At 35.8% G+C, this 20,380-nt stretch overlaps 3 protein-coding genes across 4 annotated transcripts; 2 read left to right on the top strand and 1 right to left on the bottom strand.

Moving 5' to 3' along the window:
- Nucleotides 1–1,882: 1,882 nt before the first annotated feature.
- On the bottom strand, nt 1,883–14,152 carry LOC107681699 (meiotic recombination protein REC8 homolog). The gene is made up of 18 exons (XM_016478011.1): nt 14,097–14,152; nt 13,864–13,932; nt 12,992–13,134; nt 12,599–12,677; nt 11,647–11,767; nt 11,122–11,185; nt 10,915–10,982; nt 10,747–10,819; nt 9,511–9,670; nt 8,107–8,320; nt 7,890–8,030; nt 7,737–7,803; nt 6,171–6,340; nt 5,223–5,271; nt 5,011–5,077; nt 4,764–4,862; nt 2,434–2,531; nt 1,883–2,022 (listed from the first exon to the last, which is right to left on the bottom strand). The coding sequence occupies exons 1-18, from the start codon at nt 14,150–14,152 to the stop codon at nt 1,949–1,951; spliced, it is 1,812 nt and encodes a 603-aa protein (XP_016333497.1). The 3' UTR covers nt 1,883–1,948.
- zp3b (zona pellucida glycoprotein 3b) lies at nt 11,519–20,341 on the top strand. Its single transcript, XM_016478039.1, has 9 exons — nt 11,519–11,534; nt 17,341–17,786; nt 18,251–18,366; nt 18,443–18,546; nt 18,619–18,799; nt 19,061–19,178; nt 19,358–19,443; nt 19,517–19,776; nt 19,859–20,341. The coding sequence occupies exons 2-9, from the start codon at nt 17,367–17,369 to the stop codon at nt 20,137–20,139; spliced, it is 1,566 nt and encodes a 521-aa protein (XP_016333525.1). The 5' UTR covers nt 11,519–11,534; nt 17,341–17,366; the 3' UTR covers nt 20,140–20,341.
- Nucleotides 14,984–15,976, top strand: gng5 (guanine nucleotide binding protein (G protein), gamma 5). Of its 2 annotated transcripts, none has more exons than XM_016478063.1 (3): nt 14,984–15,155; nt 15,623–15,772; nt 15,851–15,976. In XM_016478063.1, the coding sequence occupies exons 1-2, from the start codon at nt 15,075–15,077 to the stop codon at nt 15,746–15,748; spliced, it is 207 nt and encodes a 68-aa protein (XP_016333549.1). In that variant the 5' UTR covers nt 14,984–15,074; the 3' UTR covers nt 15,749–15,772; nt 15,851–15,976. The 2 variants fall into 2 exon arrangements, with proteins under 2 accessions (XP_016333549.1, XP_016333548.1); XM_016478062.1 differs by having other exon boundaries at nt 15,623–15,775; nt 15,853–15,976.
- Nucleotides 20,342–20,380: the final 39 nt, after the last annotated feature.

Genomic DNA, 20,380 nt, shown 5'->3' with positions numbered 1-20,380 from the left:
TCACCCAAAAATGAAAATTAGCCCATAAATTACTCACCCTCAAGTCATCCTAGGTGTATATGACTTTCTTCTTTCAGACGAATCCAGTCGGAGTTATATTAAAAATGGTCTTTGATCTTTTAAGCTGTTTAATGCCACTCAGCGGGTGTTGCATGCATCAGTCCAAAAGAAGTTAAATAAAATGCGCCCATCCATAAAAAAACCTCATTCGTCATCCGCCCGGACCTGCTTCCAGTGTACAACAGTGAGCGCAAGCTACATTAAAGTGATTATTACGTTTCTGAATATGGATATTTTTCTTACAAAAACGCATCGATTCGCTACAGGAGGCCTTTGTTCACCCCCCGGAGCCGTGTGAGACACTTTTTTTTATGGATGGGCGCATATTAATTAAGTGCTTTTGGACTGATGCATGCAACACCCACTGAGTGGCATTAAACAGCTTGAAAGATCAAAGACAACTTTTAATATAACTCCGACTGGATTCGTCTGAAAGAAGAAAGTCATATACACCTAGGATGACTTGAGGGTGAGTAATTTATGGGCTAATTTTCATTTTTGGGTGAAATAACCCTTTAAGTAATTGCTCAATATTATGATGCTATCATTTGGTTCATCCTAAACCTAAACTCTGAGGTATGGTCACATTTACCGTTGTTTGGCAAATTTTCACAGGCAAAATCCAGTCCTTTCAAAAGGAGGTAAAGGTCAAAAGATATTGCTCAGATATTGCTATTTCACAGTTCAAGTTGTTCACACAAATGCACAGCTTTGACCAAAATCACTACGCTATTGACAGTTCAGACAACAGACCTTTTTTGTCCACAAAATTTTGCTAATATGACCGCACCTTAACTTTTATATAAGGTTTTATTCTAAAGGTCTAACATTTCTTGAATCTATACAAGCAAATAGTACTGCACCTTTTTTTTCTTTTTCTTTTTAGGGGCTTCAGCTTATTTTCCAAGAGAGTTTTTGGAAAAACAGTTCCCTGGGTTTAGCATAAATGTCTCTGGACTTTTGCACTGTTAGAGCTATGAAGTTGTAGTAAGGAAAATGTTCGTTTTTATGTGACTGTTCTAGAATGAGAACAAATTTGGATTAAACTTAATTGTGATTTTGATATTTATGACATTTAAGTTGATTGTCCAGATCGATAATGAAGGTGTGTGAAATAATTTGAAATGTATTTTAGCATATTCACTTCTGTCTACGCTGGTATTTGTGGTAAACCTAGTGCCTAATGTACTTTGTGCCAAAACTGATTAGCGGTAAACAAACTGATAAATATATATTGCACAGTTGTGTTGTTGAGATGAACCTGTAAAAATAAGAGTTTGTAATAAAATAAGAAAACAATTTTTTTGTGTGTGTAAAGCTTCATGCTATATCACATTTACACGAGTTTAATGGTGAAACTGGTGAAATGAGATAGTCAATACAAATATGAATTATATACAATTTTTATTTGTTTCTTATGAACACTTTAAAAATAAACAGGCCAATATAAACTTTATTGATTAAAACTAGCAACAATGCAGATTTCATATGTGCTGTATGTAAAAATTTGATAAATGTTAAGAAATAAATATTAAGTGTGGAACAGTAAAACCTAATTATGTTAACAGAACAATTTACTATTATAGTAAAAACAGAAATACTGTAATAAACATGGTATCATTAGAATAATATAGAAAACACTGCATAAAATATTCTTAAGTTAATTCTTAAAGAGACAAAACTTTTTTTCATAGAGTACAAAATATCACAATAATAAAATAACAATGACAAACGTGTTAAACCATCAGTAACGTTACCACAACTAAAAATGTTTCAGTTGTTTAAAAATTCATAAACCAGAACACTGATATAATAAGCCATGTGAATAAATACCCTCATACCAGTTTTGTCCAGAAACAATGGCAAGTCCTCATCAGTCCTCATCGATCTACAGCTGTGAAATGATTATGTCACCATACGGCTCGTCCTGTCGCACTGTGACCTGTCCTGCGACTATTTCCTCTGTAAACACAAGACGAGACAAGACAAGACAGCATATCTGTCCGGGTGATTGCACTTTTCAATAAATTAAGCATTGGGGAGAATTTAAATGCCTTTGTTTTGTTAATTGTGGTGCTTAATCTCACACCATTTTTGGCAGCTAGCAGGTGAGGAGGCTCATGGGTAGACAGATCGCAGCTGAAGTGGGACGGGGTGGCATATGTCACCTACAGTATACCTGACCAGTATAATTCTTTCTCCCTTTAAGTCTTTGTATGTTTCAGTTGAAAATAAATTTGATTTCGGTAGGTCATGCCTCTGAGAACAGTCCCAGTGCTCCCAATTCTTTTCAGCAAAATTTCAATTCCATAATTTCTTTTCATTGATTTTGTCGGGCATTATAGAATGGTAAATCTTCTGCCATAATCTTACCTAGCAATCTCAAAAACATTTGGGCAACAATTCTGCGGCTGGCCTGAGGGGGCAGCAGAGAGTGAAAGGTCACCAAACCTTCAATAGCATCCCGTGGCCTTCAACAGAAGAAAAAAATGCATTAGATATTACATCTGTCTATAGTCACATGCCACTGAAATGGACAAAGCAAAAAATATAAAATACTAAAAAAACTATTATTAGGGTCCTATGATTTCCACGATGCTGGAAAAAAGATCTGATGTAAGATATTTTGAGAAAAAACTACTGTCATATCATATACACACAGAAACTTAAAGGTCTTCACAGGAACCTATCAAAATAAAAATTTGGTTTAACTTGAAGAAATTGTGACATAAATATATTACTATTTTACAGACATATTGAACGTTTGCCATAATGTAATAATACTACTACCACTAATAAAATTATTATTATTACATTATTAGGAATAATTACACAATTGTTTCTTCCATATTTTAATTTTAAAAGTAAACCTCTGCTGTGCAGCACTTTGTATGTCAAAAATTTAAAGGGTTTGTTCAATTATTGTTTGATTAAAAAATTAATTCATGTTTTATGTCTTCATTTGATTACCATAAAAATTCAAATGCACAACACAATGCACAGAAATTCTGAAAAAATGCGCTATTATTGTAAATAAATAAATAAATCTTTATTTGATCCTCTAACTCTAGCATTCTCTATTCTAATTCTATTCTTTAAAAAAACTTGCCCCTTTTAGACTTGCACTCTATTCATTTTCTTCAAAAATAAAAAAAACGAACACTAGCTTCTATATTCTTTTTGTATTCCATATATTTGATTTCTTTGTTCAATTATTGTTTGATTAAAAAATTAATTCATGTTTTATGTCTTCATTTGATTACCATAAAAATTCAAATGCACAACACAATGCACAGAAATTCTGAAAAAATGCGCTATTATTGTAAATAAATAAATAAATCTTTATTTGATCCTCTAACTCTAGCATTCTCTATTCTAATTCTATTCTTTAAAAAAACTTGCCCCTTTTAGACTTGCACTCTATTCATTTTCTTAAAAAATAAAAAAAAACTAACACTAGCTTCTATATTCTTTTTGTATTCCATATATTTGATTTCTTTTTATTTATTATACAATTAACAAAAAGCAAAAAAGAGGCCTCTAACACTAGCTTGCTCTATTCTTTTTCTATTCTGTCTGTTTTCTTTTTATTTATTATATACTTAAAAAAAACTTGCTACGTGTACTGCGTTAGGCTAACTGTGACTCGTCATAGCACTTGCGTATCATTGCTCTTTTGTTGATTTCGATTGCTTCCATTGTCCTCGTTTGTAAGTCACTTTGGAAAAAAGAGACTGCTAAATGACTAAATGTAGGCTAAATGTAAATGTAAATCGTTAAGTTGTTTTTAAATAATCAATTCAAATGGAATCCAGAAAGATTCAAATGAAAAACACAGAATTTGGTAAAAATAGAACAGAATTGTAGAAAATATAAATGTGACCCTGGACCACAAAACCAGTCATAAGTAGCACGGGTATATTTGTAGCAATAGCCAACAATACATCGTATGGGTCAAAATTAGGATATTAAGTAAAGATCGTGTTCCATGAAGATATTTTGTAAATTTCCTACTGTAAATATATTAAAACTATATATTAAGTACTGCATTTGGACAACTTTTAAGCCGATTTTCTCAATATTTAGATTTTTTTGCACCCTCACATTCCAGATTTTCAAATAGTTGTATCTCGGCCAGCTTATTGATTCAGCTGGATATGGAGTTGGATAATGAAAATGTCTTATGTAGAGCTGCTCTATTCCTGAATCACAATTGTTTCATTACTGATGAACTCTACAACATTGATACTGTTATTGAACTGAACTGAATCAACACTGAACTGACTCGAGTTGACTAACAACACAATTGCCTTCTGTAGAGCGGCTTCGTAGTTAAACTGAGTTCGCTTCATAACTAATGAACTATGCAACAGTGACACTCTTACTGAACTGAATTAAATCAAACTGAGCTGAATAATGACACTATTGTCTTTTTAAAGCTGATTTACAGCTGAAAGTTTATTTAACTTTCCAACATAAATACAGTTATTTTCCTGTTTATTACTGTGAAGCTGCTTTGAAAACATCTGTATTGTATAAAGCAGAATACATATAAATGTGACTGGACCTGACTATAGTAATATAAATATGAATAGCCTTTCAATAAATAACAAAAAATGCAAATACTCATATTAACACAGTAGTGTAAAAAAAAAACTTTTATTTTGACACCTACATCAAAAATAAGCGGTTTTCAGCAGTACCTTAATTCTTCCTCGATATCCTTTCTAATATCTTCCATCTCTGGGACCCTCTCTTCTGGGATGTCCTCAAGACCGAACTGAATTTCTGGAACAGGGGATCTGAACCCATGACAGCACACAAATACTAAGTCATTATTCAGAGGCACTTAATTATGCAGCAACTGAATGTGAAACTCGCAAGTGTCAAACCAGTCGCTTCTGACAGCGACAGCTATTTCTGTCTCTCTTTTAGCATCTCTCCTCTCACCGTCTCATTTCAGGAGTCTCCAGTGGAGAGAAATCCTTGTCTGTCGTCTCCAAAACCACCAGAGAGGCTGCCAATTCATTGAAACATGAACATTCAGTATGTAAATGTAGCAGCTAAACTATTATTCTCTTGCTTTCCCTTCCTTCAAAACACACCACAACAACTATCAAAAAAAGTTATTCTACAAATACAGTATGTGCTAATGTTTTTACCCGGCGTTTCTTGCTGGAAGAGGCCAGACTCCAACATTTCTCTGGGAATCTTCAGTAGTAAGGATGTAAGACAAAAAGAACAGTCACTAAAACACTCAAAAATGATTTAGGCCTAAATGTAAGGTTTTTGTATTTGAATTGCATATAAAATTTCCATCCATTTGGGTTACACAGTTAACATAAACTAATAAACTTAATGTGATGCACATTTGTCAGAGGTAAGATTTCTGTTCTTAAAAATCATGCTATTGTTTATTAGATCTTTCCATCTATTTGATTTAATTTATTAAGTAATCATATTTTCAGAATGTATTCATATAAATTGTTTTAAATCAAGATAAATCTCTTCATGTTGAAAAGTTATTCAGTTAAGTAAGTATGAACATGGTTAAAATATGGCAATAGTCAGTTGGATTTATTGCTGACAAATATATATACCTGGTTATTGTGTATTTAAAACATATTCTGTTTATTGGTACTAATACAGAACTCTTACCTATTTCATTTATGTATAACTAAAAAATATGAATCACAATATTTTTAATTATGTTAAAAACTGTGTCTAAATGGATGGAAATTTTATATGCAATTCAAATACATAAATCCTAAATTTATGCCTATTTTTTGAGTGTGTTTACAATTTTGTGTCCCGCTTTATAGTAGATGTCTTTACAATGTACTTAATAATAAAAATCAATCAAAACAAAATACCTACTACAAATAATGGATTTGTTTGCCTGCATGTCATGTGTCCATCAACCAACATCAGAGAACTGAGAACATTCAAATATGTAGTTAAATTACACAAAAATTATCGTAAAATCTCAGGGGGACTCAGGGGAAGTTTGTTAATCGTGATGTAATGTATTAATCATGTCTGTATGGGACGAGTTATATCTCAGAATGTAATAGTGTTAGTGGGACACATGCTACAGTATGAATGCTAACCTCTTTTGAGCTAAGCTCTCTCTCCTCCTCTCTCTGTCCTGGTTCTGGTCTCTCCTGCTCTCTCTCTGGTATTTCCTCAGCTACAGGAACCTCCCTGCGCTGCCGGGACGGTGGGATGGGCCTCAGGACCGCAGCCTGTTTCCATAGCGCCAGGATTTCAGGCGGAAGGCCTGTGTAAGCATAACACTTCACTGTCAATAACATGACCTTTAGCTTAAAGGAACACTCCACTATTTTTGAAAATAGACTCATTTTCCAACTCCCCTAGAGTTAAACAGTTGAGTTTTACCGTTTTCGAATCCATTCAGCCGGCGCAATGATATTACGCAGCGCCTGAAAATAGGCTAACTTCCGTCAACATAACCAACGTGACCACCTGCTTGTACAGGGAGCATACTGGGGACTATTTTCAGGCGCTGCGTAATATCATCGCGCCTGCTGCACCTATGGTACGGCAGCAAAGTTCCTTGATTATTACGCCGGAATGAGAGTATAGTTCCTAGCCATATCGGCCTAGAAAGTCGCAACTTTTCATTTTCCGTCAGTCTTAGTACACGATGTAACTACAGAAGAGTCCAGTTTTAAATAGGAAAAATATCGAAACTCTTTGGTCATTTTTGAGCGAGATGCTAACGGTCTAATCAGATTCAGTGATCTATGCTAAGCTACAGCTAAAAGTGCTACCGCCAGACCCGGAGATCGGCTGAATGGATTCGAAAACGGTAAAACTCAACTGTTTAACTCTAGGGGAGTTGGAAAATGAGTCTATTTTCAAAAATAGTGGAGTGTTCCTTTAAGCTCTGGACTGTATAAAGGGGTAAAGCTAAAGATGCTTCAGTAAATATCATGGAAACTGTCATGAAATATCCATATAGGTCATATTTGTCCCCAAAAGCAATACAAAAAAAAAAACATTTTCATGAAAATGAAACATATTTATTTTTATGTCTAATTCTATTATATATTTTTGCATTTTTTTAATTCTTTTTATTGCTGCTTTTTTAAACTCCTTTCATATGCATGTGTATAAATCTTTATGTACATATGTACATCTATTTCGTAAAGCAATGTATTTTAGTGCTTTAAAGCACAATATAAATGTATGTTTCACTTATTTTAATTTTATGCCTTTATTTTAAAATATTGTGTCTGGAGAGGATGATTAAATGAGATTTTTTCACAGTACACCAATGAGTATTTAAGAGGAAAATGGGCTTAATGTTCATGGAAATATAATTAAACTACATGTTTGGGATCTGTAATTTTTTTAAGTCTCTTCTGCTCAGCAAGGCTGCATTTATTTGCTCAAAATAGAGTAGAACGGTAATATGGTCAAATATTATGATATAAAATAACTTTTCTGTATTTGAAGATATTTTAAAATGTAATGTATTCCTGTGATACTTTTTTATGGATTATCTGATGGATAGAAAGTTCAAAAGAGCAGCATTTATTTAAAACAGAAAATATCTGTACTTTTTAAAAAATTCTTTACAGTGGTCGTATTAAATTGTATATTTGGCTCTTTGCAAATTGCAGGTTTATTTTTTATTACGACCAACTTACTCATGCAAGGGTTCTCGAGTAGTTCTTTAGCACCCTTCTTCTCAAACGGTGGTTTGACAAGTGATGCCTAGAAGAAAAAACACCATTTACACCATTTTACTTTTATACGCAAAATAACGCTGACTTGAAGAATGCGGATCATTCTAGATTTACCAATGGCCTGGTCTCTGTCTCGACGTCATCAATCCGGGCCCTCATTTCCTCTTGAGGGATCTGCGTGTTTTCATCAATGAAGAGCAGCTGTCTCCTCCTCTTCCTCCGCTCTGTAGGGGATTCAGGCCTCACGACAGCAGGCTGACAGAGGGACACACGGGGTTTAATGGCAAATGCTTCGATGCAGGATGAAGACAGACCTCAAAACGTAACACACCTCAAGATCAGGGCTCCACTCTCTCACTGCCCTCTCTTCTCTGGGTTCAACACCTATTTTCTCCTCTTCGCCTGGCGGAGGGGACGGTATGGGCATAGACACAGATACCGGGGTCTTTTCTCGTTCTTCTAACACAGGCATTTCCATGGGCAGCCCCAGATCCTCCTCAGGCAGCAGGACAGCCTCCTGGCTTGATGCGCCAGTGATCTGTGCCCTGGAAAATCATCATCTTAAAGCATTGGTTTGATGTTTTTCAACCCATATAACATTAAGTTATATTACTTTTTAGTCCCTGGAATTGAAAGCAGTTTTTTGCCTATACATTTGATGCATAATATTAATTCCAAAAATGATTTTGTATTGTAGCACAGAGGATGCATAAGTGTATTTATTCGTGAGCCACAATGGCAAACAACGTAGTCAAGATTCATGGATTTATTAGTTTCTCACTGAGATGTTTTCTCGCAGATTTAGTCGCAGGAAATAGCACAAGCAGGCTTGTGAAGGAACAAAGTATTTAATTTGAGCAGAATATTCACTAAACTCCAGCATACATGTTTGCCAGTGTTTCAAATCATCAAAATCTAGGAGGATAAGAGAATAGCCCTGATTGGGGGGATTTAAACACTTGACATCTGGCAACCCCAAGCCTGAACGCTTTTGGAGGCTTTACAGTAAAACATTTTCATCTACTGTATTGTAGTTCAGTTGCTGCCTTACTTGATTGTATAAGTCATTTCAACTTAAATTACATGAAACCAATATATAACTTATAAAAAACAAGTTGAAATTGCTCAGCTTATTTTGATAAGTTAAAATAATGTAAAAAAAAAAATGTTGCATGATTTACTGATCATATCATTTTAAATGTCAAATTAAGAAAGGATACATATTACCAGCTAGTCAATATCGCAAATGATAATGCTTAAATAATTGAGAAAAGCAGAAATCATTATCACGATTAAAATATGATTAATCATCCCTGTTGAAAAAAAAAACAGCATATGCTGGTTAGGTATGTTTTGAAGCATGGCTGCTGGTTTAAGCTGGTATTTAGCTGGTCATGAGCTAGTTTAAGATGGTCCTAAACTGGTCCTCAGCAGGAGCTAATAGTTTAGGACTAGCTTAGGACCAGCTTAAGCCAGCTCAAACCTGCAGCCATGCTTCAAAACATACCTAACCAGCATATGCTGTTTTTTTTTCAACAGGGATGCAGCCCTAACAATAGACTATCCAAGGTGAAAACTAGAGAAAGAGATTCCGGATTAAAGATTTTGATTTCACTGGGACTTTAAAACCTTAAACCTTCAAAGTTTTCCATTTTTAGTATCTTTTGTTTACTGAAAGCTTACTGAAAAAGACATAAGCGTAAGTCTAAGTTTGAGTGTGATTCTCTAAACGTACAGATCTAAAGAGACTGATGTTGTCAGATCTCTGGCTGCCTCTCGCTCAAGCGCTGCTCTCTCTTGCTCTCTTTCATCAGGCATCCTGGGCTCTCTGTCCTCTTCTGTCTCTTTCTCTATTTGCTCTCTTTCCCTGTCTATCTCCAGCTGCCTCTCGTCACCTGCAAAAAAACAAGCACTTCTCAAATTTAAGCCTAAAACTCATTTTGATTTTGAAATTGATGAAACCACATGAACCGAGGAACGACTCATTATGAGTGTTTGGGCAAATCCCAGAAAACCTGACGGGATAGTTCACCTAACAATGAAAACATTCTGTCATCATTTCCTCACACTCAGGTTGTTCCAAACCAGTATGAGTTTCTTTCATCTACTGAGCACAAAAGAAGATATTTTGAAGAATGTCTGTAACCAAACAGTTAATTTGAGCCATTGACTTACATGAAAAAAAATGCTATGGAAGTCAGTGGCTGCCATCAACAGGAACAACCTGAGTGTGAGCAAATGATGACAGAATTTTCATGTTTGGGTGAACGATTTTTTAAATAAAGTATTAAATAATACAATAGTAACTTCACATTAAAAAAGTATTACTATTATATAGATAGATAGATAGACAGACAGACAGACAGACAGACAGACAGACAGACAGACAGATAGATAGACAGACAGACAGATAGACAGACAGATGATAGATAGACAGACAGACAGACAGATGATAGATAGACAAAGACAGATAGATGATGGATAGATAGACAGACAGACAGACAGATAGATGATAGATAGACAGACAGATAGATGATAGACAGACAGACAGATAGATGACAGACAGACAGACAGACAGATAGATAGATAGATAGATAGATAGATAGATAGATAGATAGATGTAAAATAATAAATAATATTCTTTATTTTTAGCATTTACTGCATAAAAGTAATGAGAATCAGGAAGCAATGTGCTTAATTGCAATTAAAAATAATGTCTCAGTGCAAACATATTATAATAATAATGTTAATATAAAATATCTTTTATGAAAAGGATGAATATATACATTCTTTTCATAAAATTAATTGATTTCATAGTGAAATATGAACATGACATGGCATGTTTTGAAATATGACCAGGACATGTTTCGTGTGATTTGCACAGTTAGTCTGTGCATGTGTAATCTGGATCTGGATAATTACTGCACATAATTATGGGTGTGAATGAAAACAGCATGTTGCCATCACTCACGCTCGAGAAAGTGATCTGGCTGCTCCAGCAGTAGCTCGATCATGTCAGACTCCAGCAGATCTGCTCCTTCAAACTGAGGAATGAGAGAAACAGCATTCAGGATACACGCAGCTGGATTTTATACAGCGATTATGTACATATGGTGATAATACTGAGTGACAGCTGTACCTCTGGCTCAGGCATGATGACTGGCTCTCTTTCTGTCAGGGTGATGGACTCCTGGCTGGCCGTGATGCCTAGAGGGGAAATAAGGAGCTTTAGAAATACACAAAATACATTTCTTTGACTGTGCAAATTCCCATAGCATCATTTGAAAGATTACTGATATTTGTAAATGGGTTCTGCTACGGCAATGGATCACATTACCGTACTCACCATCTGAAGGTGGTGTTGGTTCTCTAGTGGGCGGGACTTGCTCAGGTAAGACCTCTTCCATTCGCTGAGCCACAGTGAGAGAGGTTAGACTACACATGACCGATAAAACCCATCCTTAACTCAGAAAATTCAGTGATTAATTAATAACACCTAGAAATTACACTACCTGCTTGAAAGTTTGGGGTCGGTAAGATTTTTTAATGTCTCTAATACTCACAAAGGCTGCATTTTTTATTTGATCAAAAAATACAGTAAATAGTAATACTCTTTGAATATATTTTAAAATGTAATTTATTCCTGTGATGCAAAGCTGAATTTTCAGCAACGTTACTCCAGTCTTCAGTGTCAAATGAACCTTCAGAAATCATTCTAATATACTGATGTCTGCCCGAGAAACATTTATTATTATTATTATGATCAATGCTGAAAACAGTTGTGATGCTTAATATTTTGGTGGAAAGCATGATACAATTTTGTTTCTTGATAAATAGAAAGTTTTGAAATTCGTCTTTGAGCTGCATCCACCTGAATGAGGCTGCTTGGACTTGGCAGGCCATAAGCAGTCTCCATAACGCCAAAGAATGGATCCCTCGCTCCCTCTGTTTCATCAAATAGTGCAGCAGCATCTGGGATCATGTGACTCTGCCTGAGAAGAAGAAGAAGGAGGAAGTTGAGGAACTGTAAATGTGAAACATCTTATATGTTTCAAGCTCTGCATCTTTTTTCATTTTTATTTTATTTTATTTTATTTTATTTTATTTTATTTTATTTTATTTTATTTTATTTTATTTTATTTTATTATTTTATTTTATTTAATTTTATTTTATTTTATTACCTTTGTCCTGTTGCTCTAACCTAATATTCTGGATTTAAAATTTTTGTTTGCTTTTAACCTTAACTTGAAAAAAAGGTCTGTAATTGTTACTTGGAAGACTTTTTTTTTTTTTTTCATTTTACTCGTAGCCATTCACATTTTAAGAGGCCAACAAACTTGTGATATACTATACTTAAAGTCAGCATTATATGACAATAGAACCTATTTTTTTTGTCTTAATACAGGTTCCTTGTCATATTTTGCATTTCATTTAAAAAAAAAAAAAGTCGTAACCTTTTTTGAAAAACAGAAAAACTGGCCATACCGATTCATCTGTAAATGTGTCAAAATGGGTTACAAATGCTGTTTTGGCAATGTTGCTTGTGCAAATCTAAAAATAGCATGAATTATTTTTGTAATTGTCATTTGTATCTGTAACATTCTGTGCAGGGACTGCAGATGGCATATTCTGTCATATTTACAGTAATGTTTAATTATGTGCACTGTCCCTGCTAAATAAAAGTAACTAATGCAAAATAACTAATAAAAGAAAAAAATCTTAAAATCATTTATCAGACATTGTTGTCATGAAGAGAAGAAAACATAAACAGATGCTGTATGTATGCTCATAATAAAAAATATCTAAGAAATAAAACGCCTGACCTGGTTTCTTCATCCCTCATATCAATGTTGGACTTCGCGTTGAGGCGGAGCAATCTATCTATTGCCCCCTGAGTGTCCTCTGAGAAAACATCATTAACAAACTATTACAGAAACACAATCAATGGACGCATCAAAATCTCTAAATTCCACCAATTTCATGATCCTTATCAGCTCCAAGACTACACTTTGTCATCTTAAATGAGCAAAGATGCAGTCGAAACAGCAAAACCCTTCTTTTGTTACATGCCGTCTTCCAGCTAAATCAATCTTTAGCAAATCAAGCCTAAAGAATATATTATGGGCATTTCATTCATTTCCTTATAAAAGTATACATGTGAATATTTTTGACCAACCCACAAATGATCATCTACCCTCAAGTTTTAGCACACCAACCTAACAAAAAGTCACACTGTCTGTGGTAGACAAGCACCACTCCATACTGCAGTTGAGAGGACAGGTACAGGGAGAAACGTGGGCGGGGCAATCCCGATACAGGGGGCGGGACTCTGATCAACACGTAATCCATGATGTCACAGCTGTGAAGCACATTGAGAACAGAAATTAATAACAAAAAATGTATTTCTTTTTTGAAGAGATATATTTAATTAAATCACTAAGAGTAATTAATAACAAAAAATTTATTTATTTTTTGAAGAGATATGAGGAGATCTTTCATGTACCGTGATTAATACTTGTTTTGGTGTTTTTTTTTTATCCTCTTTTCTTTATTTGTTCTGTTCCTGCCTTTCTTTATGTTCATAAAAAAGCTATTTAAAATGCATCTTTCTCTTTTAACAGTCATTGTCAACTTTTTTCCCCCTTCTCTTCTCTTCCTTATGTTCAGATGACATTGAATTGTTTGCAATTAAAAAAAAAACAAAAAAAACCTCTTGAACTTTAAACCGCATAAACACATTTCATTACACCAAATACACAAAATAATGTTATTTTTAGCAGCATCATATGACCCCTTTAATGTGTTGTTTCCTCACAAATACTGCATTCCCAATTAGACAGAACAAGTTCATTTTAAGATCATGTGCAAAAATCTATCCTGTGAATGGTATTGTGGCAAAATATATAGATGTTGATTTGATTTAATTTTAGATTTGATGTAATTGTATTCCTGTACAGACTCTATCTGTTCTATATTTATTGTTTGATGCATAATAATGTTTTTTTTTAACTCCATTAAAATTGATTATGTAGAAGAAAATAGTTCACAAGTCATGCATGATTTTTCATCACACAGAAAAGATACAAACCAAGTGCGCTGGACATTGACTTTGAGCAGATCTCTCCGACTGATCTTTCGTCCTTTAGTGGCCGCCAACCTGAAAAAAATGTATATTTAGTTAGATATTAATAGTTATGCCTCAGTTTTAACATTATAGCCTACTGTTTAAAATGGTCAAGTCCTAATTATGGATTTTTCATACTGTGAATATAAGCACACCTTAACAGTGCTAAAACGCAATAGAAAGAAACGAGAACTTACCAAATCGTGGCAAAGCACCCGGTCCTATGATTGAGTACCGTAGGACAGAAAAACATCGTGAGCAGTTTGATAAAGACAAGATTAATTTTAGAGCAAAAGTGGGCCAAAAACTGGAATAGCGTGATCGTGAAACAAATGAAGTCTCTCAGGTGAACTCCAAAGAGTTTTTACAGGAAAAGGGACTGCATGGTACTTCAAAGGTTGCTGTGGGGAAATTTGTTTTGAAAGCTCTACCAATCAGCTTTGCTTTGCAAATAAGACAAACCAATCTAATTGAGACAACAGTCTAGAACGCATTTTATTGGACTGTCTTGTTTCCATAATAATTCCTGTTTTGTAATACACTTTTCAACATAATGAATATTGAGAAGTAATTCAGGATTTACATAGCATTCTAGTCATAAACAGAATCATTAATGCCGAGTATCATTCATATTATCGATTAAAAAAAAAGCAAAACCGAGAAAATATCACTGATCTATGTATAATGATAATAATTCTCTATTATAGATCAGAGGAAAATATACATGTATAATATAATATCTAATCGCCAACAGGTGGCGTATAGGTTGAACGTTCTGAATACGATATGAAAACAAGTTCGGTTCCTCTTTGTTTTTCTACTAGGTTATGAATATTAATTAAGTAAATAAATTACGTTTGCACAGTACCCTCAACTGATTTGCTGATTGGCTGACGCTGGCAAGTGGGCGTTGTACTGCGGCTGACGGATAACCCAAATCATACTACGCCGAAGGCTTATGTCATGAATATTAACTAGACTAAAGAACTCACGCAGAAGGTCACTTGCCAGGACCTTATTAATATTCATGAGGGAAGCTTTCGCCATAGTAGGTTTCGGGAAAATACGCGAGGGGAATCGTTTGACTCGTGTACTTCCGGACTGAACCAACCGGAAACCGCCTGCTCACAACTTTTGTCTTCGCTGTTGCACATCGATTAGAAATATCAGACATCATGTCGGGCTCATCAAACATTGTTGCGATGAAGAAAATCGTTCAGCAGTTGCGCTTCGAAGCAAACATCAACAGAGTAAAGGTTTGTTTTGTTAGTGGTTTAATTTCTGAGGAAACTGAAGCTAGGGAGTTAGCCGCCGGGTTGAGCTTGGGCGTGGACCTGTGTAGCCCGTTAGCTTTGTTTCAGAGCCTTCTTCTCAGTTGTGTTATTAAAATAATTTTATATTGTAGTGAAGTAGTACTAATATCAATTAAACAAACTGAGCATTATACAGACTCTGGAAAAGAAATGTGATCTATGCCTAGCTAGCTAGAATGGGTAACGTTAGTTTGCTAAGTAGACCCTCCCTTATTGATATATAAGAAACGTAGGCAATAAATACAAAATACTCTGATATTACAACCATTTTCCAATGTATTTGTGTGACTGTTAGTATGATTATGTATTTAGCATTTCAACTGATTGTGTATACAACCCACTTAATATTTCCATTTCCAAGACAATTGTGAGATGTTGTGATTTTTTTATATTTTTTTGTGGATATGTAGGTTTCTCAGGCGGCTGCAGAGCTTCAACAGTTCTGCATTCAGAACGCCCTACAAGATCCTATGCTGACCGGTGTGTCTTCAAGCACCAACCCCTTCAGGACACAGAAGGTTTGCTCCTTCTTGTGAGGGTCCATGATGGGCATCTGCCATTTGGTGAGAATGAGTTTATAATTTGGTTAAAAACTAAACAATATAAAACTGAAACTAACAATTGATATTTGTCTTCCCAGGCTTTTTCATGTTCCTGTGACATTTCTGCTGGGGGAAAAAAAAAAGAAGAAAACCACTGCCATGATGTGTAATTGAAGAAGCAGCAGCACGAAGCTGTCCTCTTGCCAGTTAATACCTCATGCCATAAACACAAAAAACAAGAACTGAAAGGATTTGCCGCTCTGGCTGCTTTATGTCTGTTATGGTGCATTTTCATTTTAGAAGAAATATTTTGTTTAATGTCTCCGCTTGACTCTCGTTCTCACAGCCCTCAGATTTCTGTTTGAAAGACCTCAAACTAAAAAGTCTGCCTTAATGAGTGATAAACAACGCTCCAGTTTTGTGGAGGGGAAGGCTTTTGTATTTTTGTGTGGCACAGCAGAGGAAACTTAGTAATTTATTGTGCCTTTTTAACATTGTAGTCTGTTTCTCTATCTTCACTGCCTTAGACTTTTTATAACCCAAAATAAACCCATTGATTTCTACATGTCTCTGTTGTTTTTATACTTACTGTAAAGAATTGCTGAGTATATATTAAGAACTTTATAAGCAGAACAGGAGCTACGGTTTTATCACAGTGACAATGAAATTCGACTGTGGATGTAATTTTCACTAATAGACCACTATATCAAACAAAATATATGATATATTTCTTTAGGCTTCATTGAGTATTTATTCATAATTTACATAGATGTATGTCATAAAATGGTTATCGTCAGTTTGTTGCAAGCAGTGTGACATGCTTTACGCCACATTATAAAACGGATAGTTCCAGTGCTTGATTCTGATTGGTTGAGCCGCGTTCGACGCTGTTGTAAATTACACTACAAACATACACCTTTGTTTACTTCTGTGTGTTGCGCCGCAACTACTTTGTTGGAACCACAATGGTTTCTGAGGAACTACATTGTTTGGTGGAAGAATGCTGTTTTTATTTATATCATTACACTTTATTTGCTGTTTTATTCTGTGAAACCTTACTACGTATATGGAATAACCATGTATATATATATATATATGGAATAACCACATTTAAAATAATGCAATAAGCTCCAAGAAGCCGTGGTTTACAGTGAATGTATGACATCTTATAAAGCTTATTGCTTCATTTTAAATGTATTTTTGTAGTTGAACAATTACAAATGCAGTTTTTGTTACATTATTTGGGGTTTACATGGAATATTTGTTTTTAAAAATTAACTTTTAAAAGATAATTTGTTGCACTGCATATGAAGTTCAAAAATCTAAATAGATTTAAAAATATCAAAAAGTTCTTAAATATTTTAAATAGCCTCATATCGTACGCACAGTTGCAGCAACGTCATTGCTTCTAAATATTTTCATGGAACCTAATTGGCCTAAAAGAATAGAAATCAGGTGTATGTGGTTTGGGTGAGTGATTAGGCAGTTCATGCTAGAATAAGAAGCGTTTTTCATTATTCCGTGTTAAAACGGCGACCTACGGGTTTTTGTATGTGCATGCTCGATAAGCTGGTTTTATTTTGATATATATTATAATTAATTAGCTGGCGAGATGTGGCTGAGTAGCACGTTAACATGGTGTATCGTTGTCTTTCTTATGACGCCCCTCTTCACTGAATGTTATCCTCGCATGTCTCCTCGTACATTCCAGCAAGGAGGGCCTTTGGCAAGCCAGCAGCTGTTGAGCAGTCAATATCAGGCCGCGATTCCGCAAAGTCCGCCTAAAATAAACGACCCCGTTCCACAACGGCGTCAGAAAACCGTGTCCGTGTACTGCCATGAAGATGCGATAGAGGTTGTGATTAACGGAGACCTGTTTGCGTCGGGCTTTCCAGTCTATGCTGAGGAGCTGTGGCTGGGTTCCCCATCACTGCTAGACAAAGTGTCTGCAGCATCATGTGGAGCCCTGCAAACCGGACCATCACAGTTGACCATATTTGCTTATTTCAAAGATTGTGGAACCAAACTACATGTAAGTTCACAAACCATCGGAAGATGTTTTACAGATGGGTATTCTGCTGAAAAATGCCCAGTCTTAACTGGCCACAAACCTGCTTTCTGGTGGTCTTCTATGAGTTTTGCTTCTTGTCACTTAGTCTGACTAGTAGGCGACCAGGGGCCGGTTGCATAAACGGTGTAGACTAGTCTTAAAAAGTTAGTCAACTAATTGTTTTTCTTCAAGACTGGTCATAGCTTTTTAAATTCAGTTATGAAAAGGTAGATTGGTCTTATTTGTATTGGAAAAGTAAGACTGATCACCCTTTGGCAACTGCTAGTTGGTCAAACAAATTAAGACACCGTCTTAAGATGGTGGCTAAGTTTATGCAACTGGCCCCAGCTTGGCAGGCCTCAAAGAACAGGGAACCGCTGTTAGGTGATACTTGTGAACTATTGGTAAATCGTTCACAAATGCATGTGGTGTTTAATTTGTCTTAGGTAACTGGAGACTCTCTAGTATATTCAAATGTCATTGTGTACTCCCCTCTACCATCCCCTGATGGTGTACTTCGCCAGGAAGGTGCAGTCATGCCTGTTCAGTGCCAATACCGGAGGTACACTGACAAACCTCAGATTTCTTAATTTTAGATTTATTTTAGCTTTGTTAACTTTGTTTTACGTACTCTTAAGGCGGTACGGTGTTGACAGTGTGGCAGTGGCACCCACTTGGATCCCATTTGTTTCCACTGTTTCTGCCACAGATTATCTGGACTTTAGCCTCCGACTGATGAATGGTATAGTATTTTAAATTCACCACATTCTGCTTCAGAATTATTTAACGGATTCTTTTTTTTATTATTTTTAAGATGATTGGCAGTATGAGAGGGGCTCGAACGTCTATTTCCTTGGGGATGCGATACACCTTCAAGCATCGGTTACCTTGGCCAATCACTTCCCCCTCCTCCTGTTTATTGACTGGTGTGTGGCTACACCAACATATGGCGTGGTTCCTAGTGACATCAAATATTCTTTTGTGGATTATCATGGGTGAGTTTTGTAATTTTGTCAGATTTGAATTGATTACCGCATCTATTAGATTTAAACTCTGGTCCTGAAATGACCAATTTGGTGCTAAATGACACTGGTCGTGTAGTAAACTAAGTGTATGCAAAGGGATGTAGAAAATGTTATGCAAGAACTGTTTACTTGTCTTGGCACTGAGAAACACTCCACCGGTTTGTTTGTACACTTGAGTTTAGCATTTTGAACTTCTGGAAAGGAAGCTGTAATCATGTAGACTGCTTTCAGATGTCTTGCAGACAGTAGGAGTTCGTACTCCCGCTCCAAGTTCTTGCCGAGGAGCCAAGGCAACAAATTAAACCTGCAACTGGATGCCTTCAGATTCTACAAATTGTCCAGCAACCTGGTGAGCAGAAATTAAGATTAATGCATCAAAACAATTGGAACCTTCTTTAAAATCCCATCATTGTGTTGTATAGTCCTATAGGTTTGGAACAACATGAGGAGTAAATGACAACTTTTGGTTGAAGACTATTTGTCTGCGTAATCTAATTCTGCAATACCTCCTGGTTTTATTTGAAACAGGTGTTCATCACATGTTACCTAAAAGCGATCCCTGCTGTGTATCCTGTGAGCTCTCAGAATCGAGCATGTTCTTCTATTGATGGAAGGTAATGACTGGCTTGTATCAAGTCTTTGTATCAACCAGTTGCTCTTTATGTAAGATCCCTGTGGATGTTGCAGGTGGCAGTCTGTGGATGGAAGTGATGAGGTTTGTAACACCTGTGAGCCATCCAGACAAGCTGCGGCAGAGCCTGAACCAATCCAGCCTTTCCGCATCACGCCAGCCCCTCCTGTCAAGCAGCCTTATTTGGCCCCAAAACCAAGCTCTGCTGATTTCTATCATGTGAGACCTGGTCAGTCATTGGAACCCTTTAAAGCTCTCTTTCATTCAAGGCAATATGCCAGTGGTGTGTCGAAGAGACAAACTGACTCGAACAAAGGTTTCCACTTTTTTGTTTCATTCAACTGTTTTTATTTATTCAAGTTATGTGGCACTTAAACACCCTTCTCTTTTTATAACAGACTGGAGCAAGATTGCCACATTAGGTCCTTTGTTTCTGATCCCAAAGCAAGAAACCACCACCCAATCAACTGGGTACACGCAGTCCAGCCCAGCTGAGGTCTTATCCGTCACTGAGGAGCTGGAGCTCTTATTCAACTCGACCGAGACAAGTCCTGTGACAGATGAGCTGGAGTTTAAAACCGATCAAGAGACCGAAAGCTTCAGTCCATTAGAGAAAGCCGTGTTCCTTAATGCGTCTGATCTTTTCAGTTCAGAAGAGGGGAGTGGGTTTGAACAGTGACCCTCCGCATAAGAAAAATGAGCCCAAGAAAAAATGGAAACGGACAACGTGACCTTTTTCTGAAGTTTTAGAACATCTCATCTTAGTCCTTGCCATTACTGCAGATGCTGTGGTCACAGAAATAGTATGTTCATGCATTAAAATTCATACATCTCAATTGTTGAACTTTGTGTTTGATTTAAATAAATTGCACGTTCATGATGTATATCTATCCCAACATGTATTAATAAATGTGACCCTG

This window comes from Sinocyclocheilus anshuiensis, unplaced genomic scaffold (genome assembly GCF_001515605.1).
Source record: "Sinocyclocheilus anshuiensis isolate Anshui unplaced genomic scaffold, SAMN03320099.WGS_v1.1 scaffold436, whole genome shotgun sequence".
NCBI lineage: Eukaryota > Metazoa > Chordata > Actinopteri > Cypriniformes > Cyprinidae > Sinocyclocheilus > Sinocyclocheilus anshuiensis.
This window is presented reverse-complemented; position numbering and strand designations above follow the sequence as displayed.

What these genes read in the sequence shown, in the direction of transcription:
- LOC107681699 (XM_016478011.1), bottom strand. Translation starts at nt 14,152, where the DNA reads ATGTTTTTCTGTCCTACGGTACTCAATCATAGGACCGGGTGCTTTGCC. An exon ending in ACCAACACCACCTTCAGATG is followed by an intron (nt 10,983 to 11,121) that starts GTGAGTACGGTA and finishes TTTCCCCTCTAG; the next exon opens with GCATCACGGCCAGCCAGGAG. An exon ending in CTTCCAGCAAGAAACGCCGG is followed by an intron (nt 5,078 to 5,222) that starts GTAAAAACATTA and finishes ATGAATTGGCAG; the next exon opens with CCTCTCTGGTGGTTTTGGAG.
- gng5 (XM_016478063.1), top strand. Translation starts at nt 15,075, where the DNA reads ATGTCGGGCTCATCAAACATTGTTGCGATGAAGAAAATCGTTCAGCAG. An exon ending in CAAACATCAACAGAGTAAAG is followed by an intron (nt 15,156 to 15,622) that starts GTTTGTTTTGTT and finishes GTGGATATGTAG; the next exon opens with GTTTCTCAGGCGGCTGCAGA.
- zp3b (XM_016478039.1), top strand. Translation starts at nt 17,367, where the DNA reads ATGTGGCTGAGTAGCACGTTAACATGGTGTATCGTTGTCTTTCTTATG. An exon ending in TCTTTTGTGGATTATCATGG is followed by an intron (nt 18,800 to 19,060) that starts GTGAGTTTTGTA and finishes GACTGCTTTCAG; the next exon opens with ATGTCTTGCAGACAGTAGGA. An exon ending in ACAAACTGACTCGAACAAAG is followed by an intron (nt 19,777 to 19,858) that starts GTTTCCACTTTT and finishes TTTTTATAACAG; the next exon opens with ACTGGAGCAAGATTGCCACA.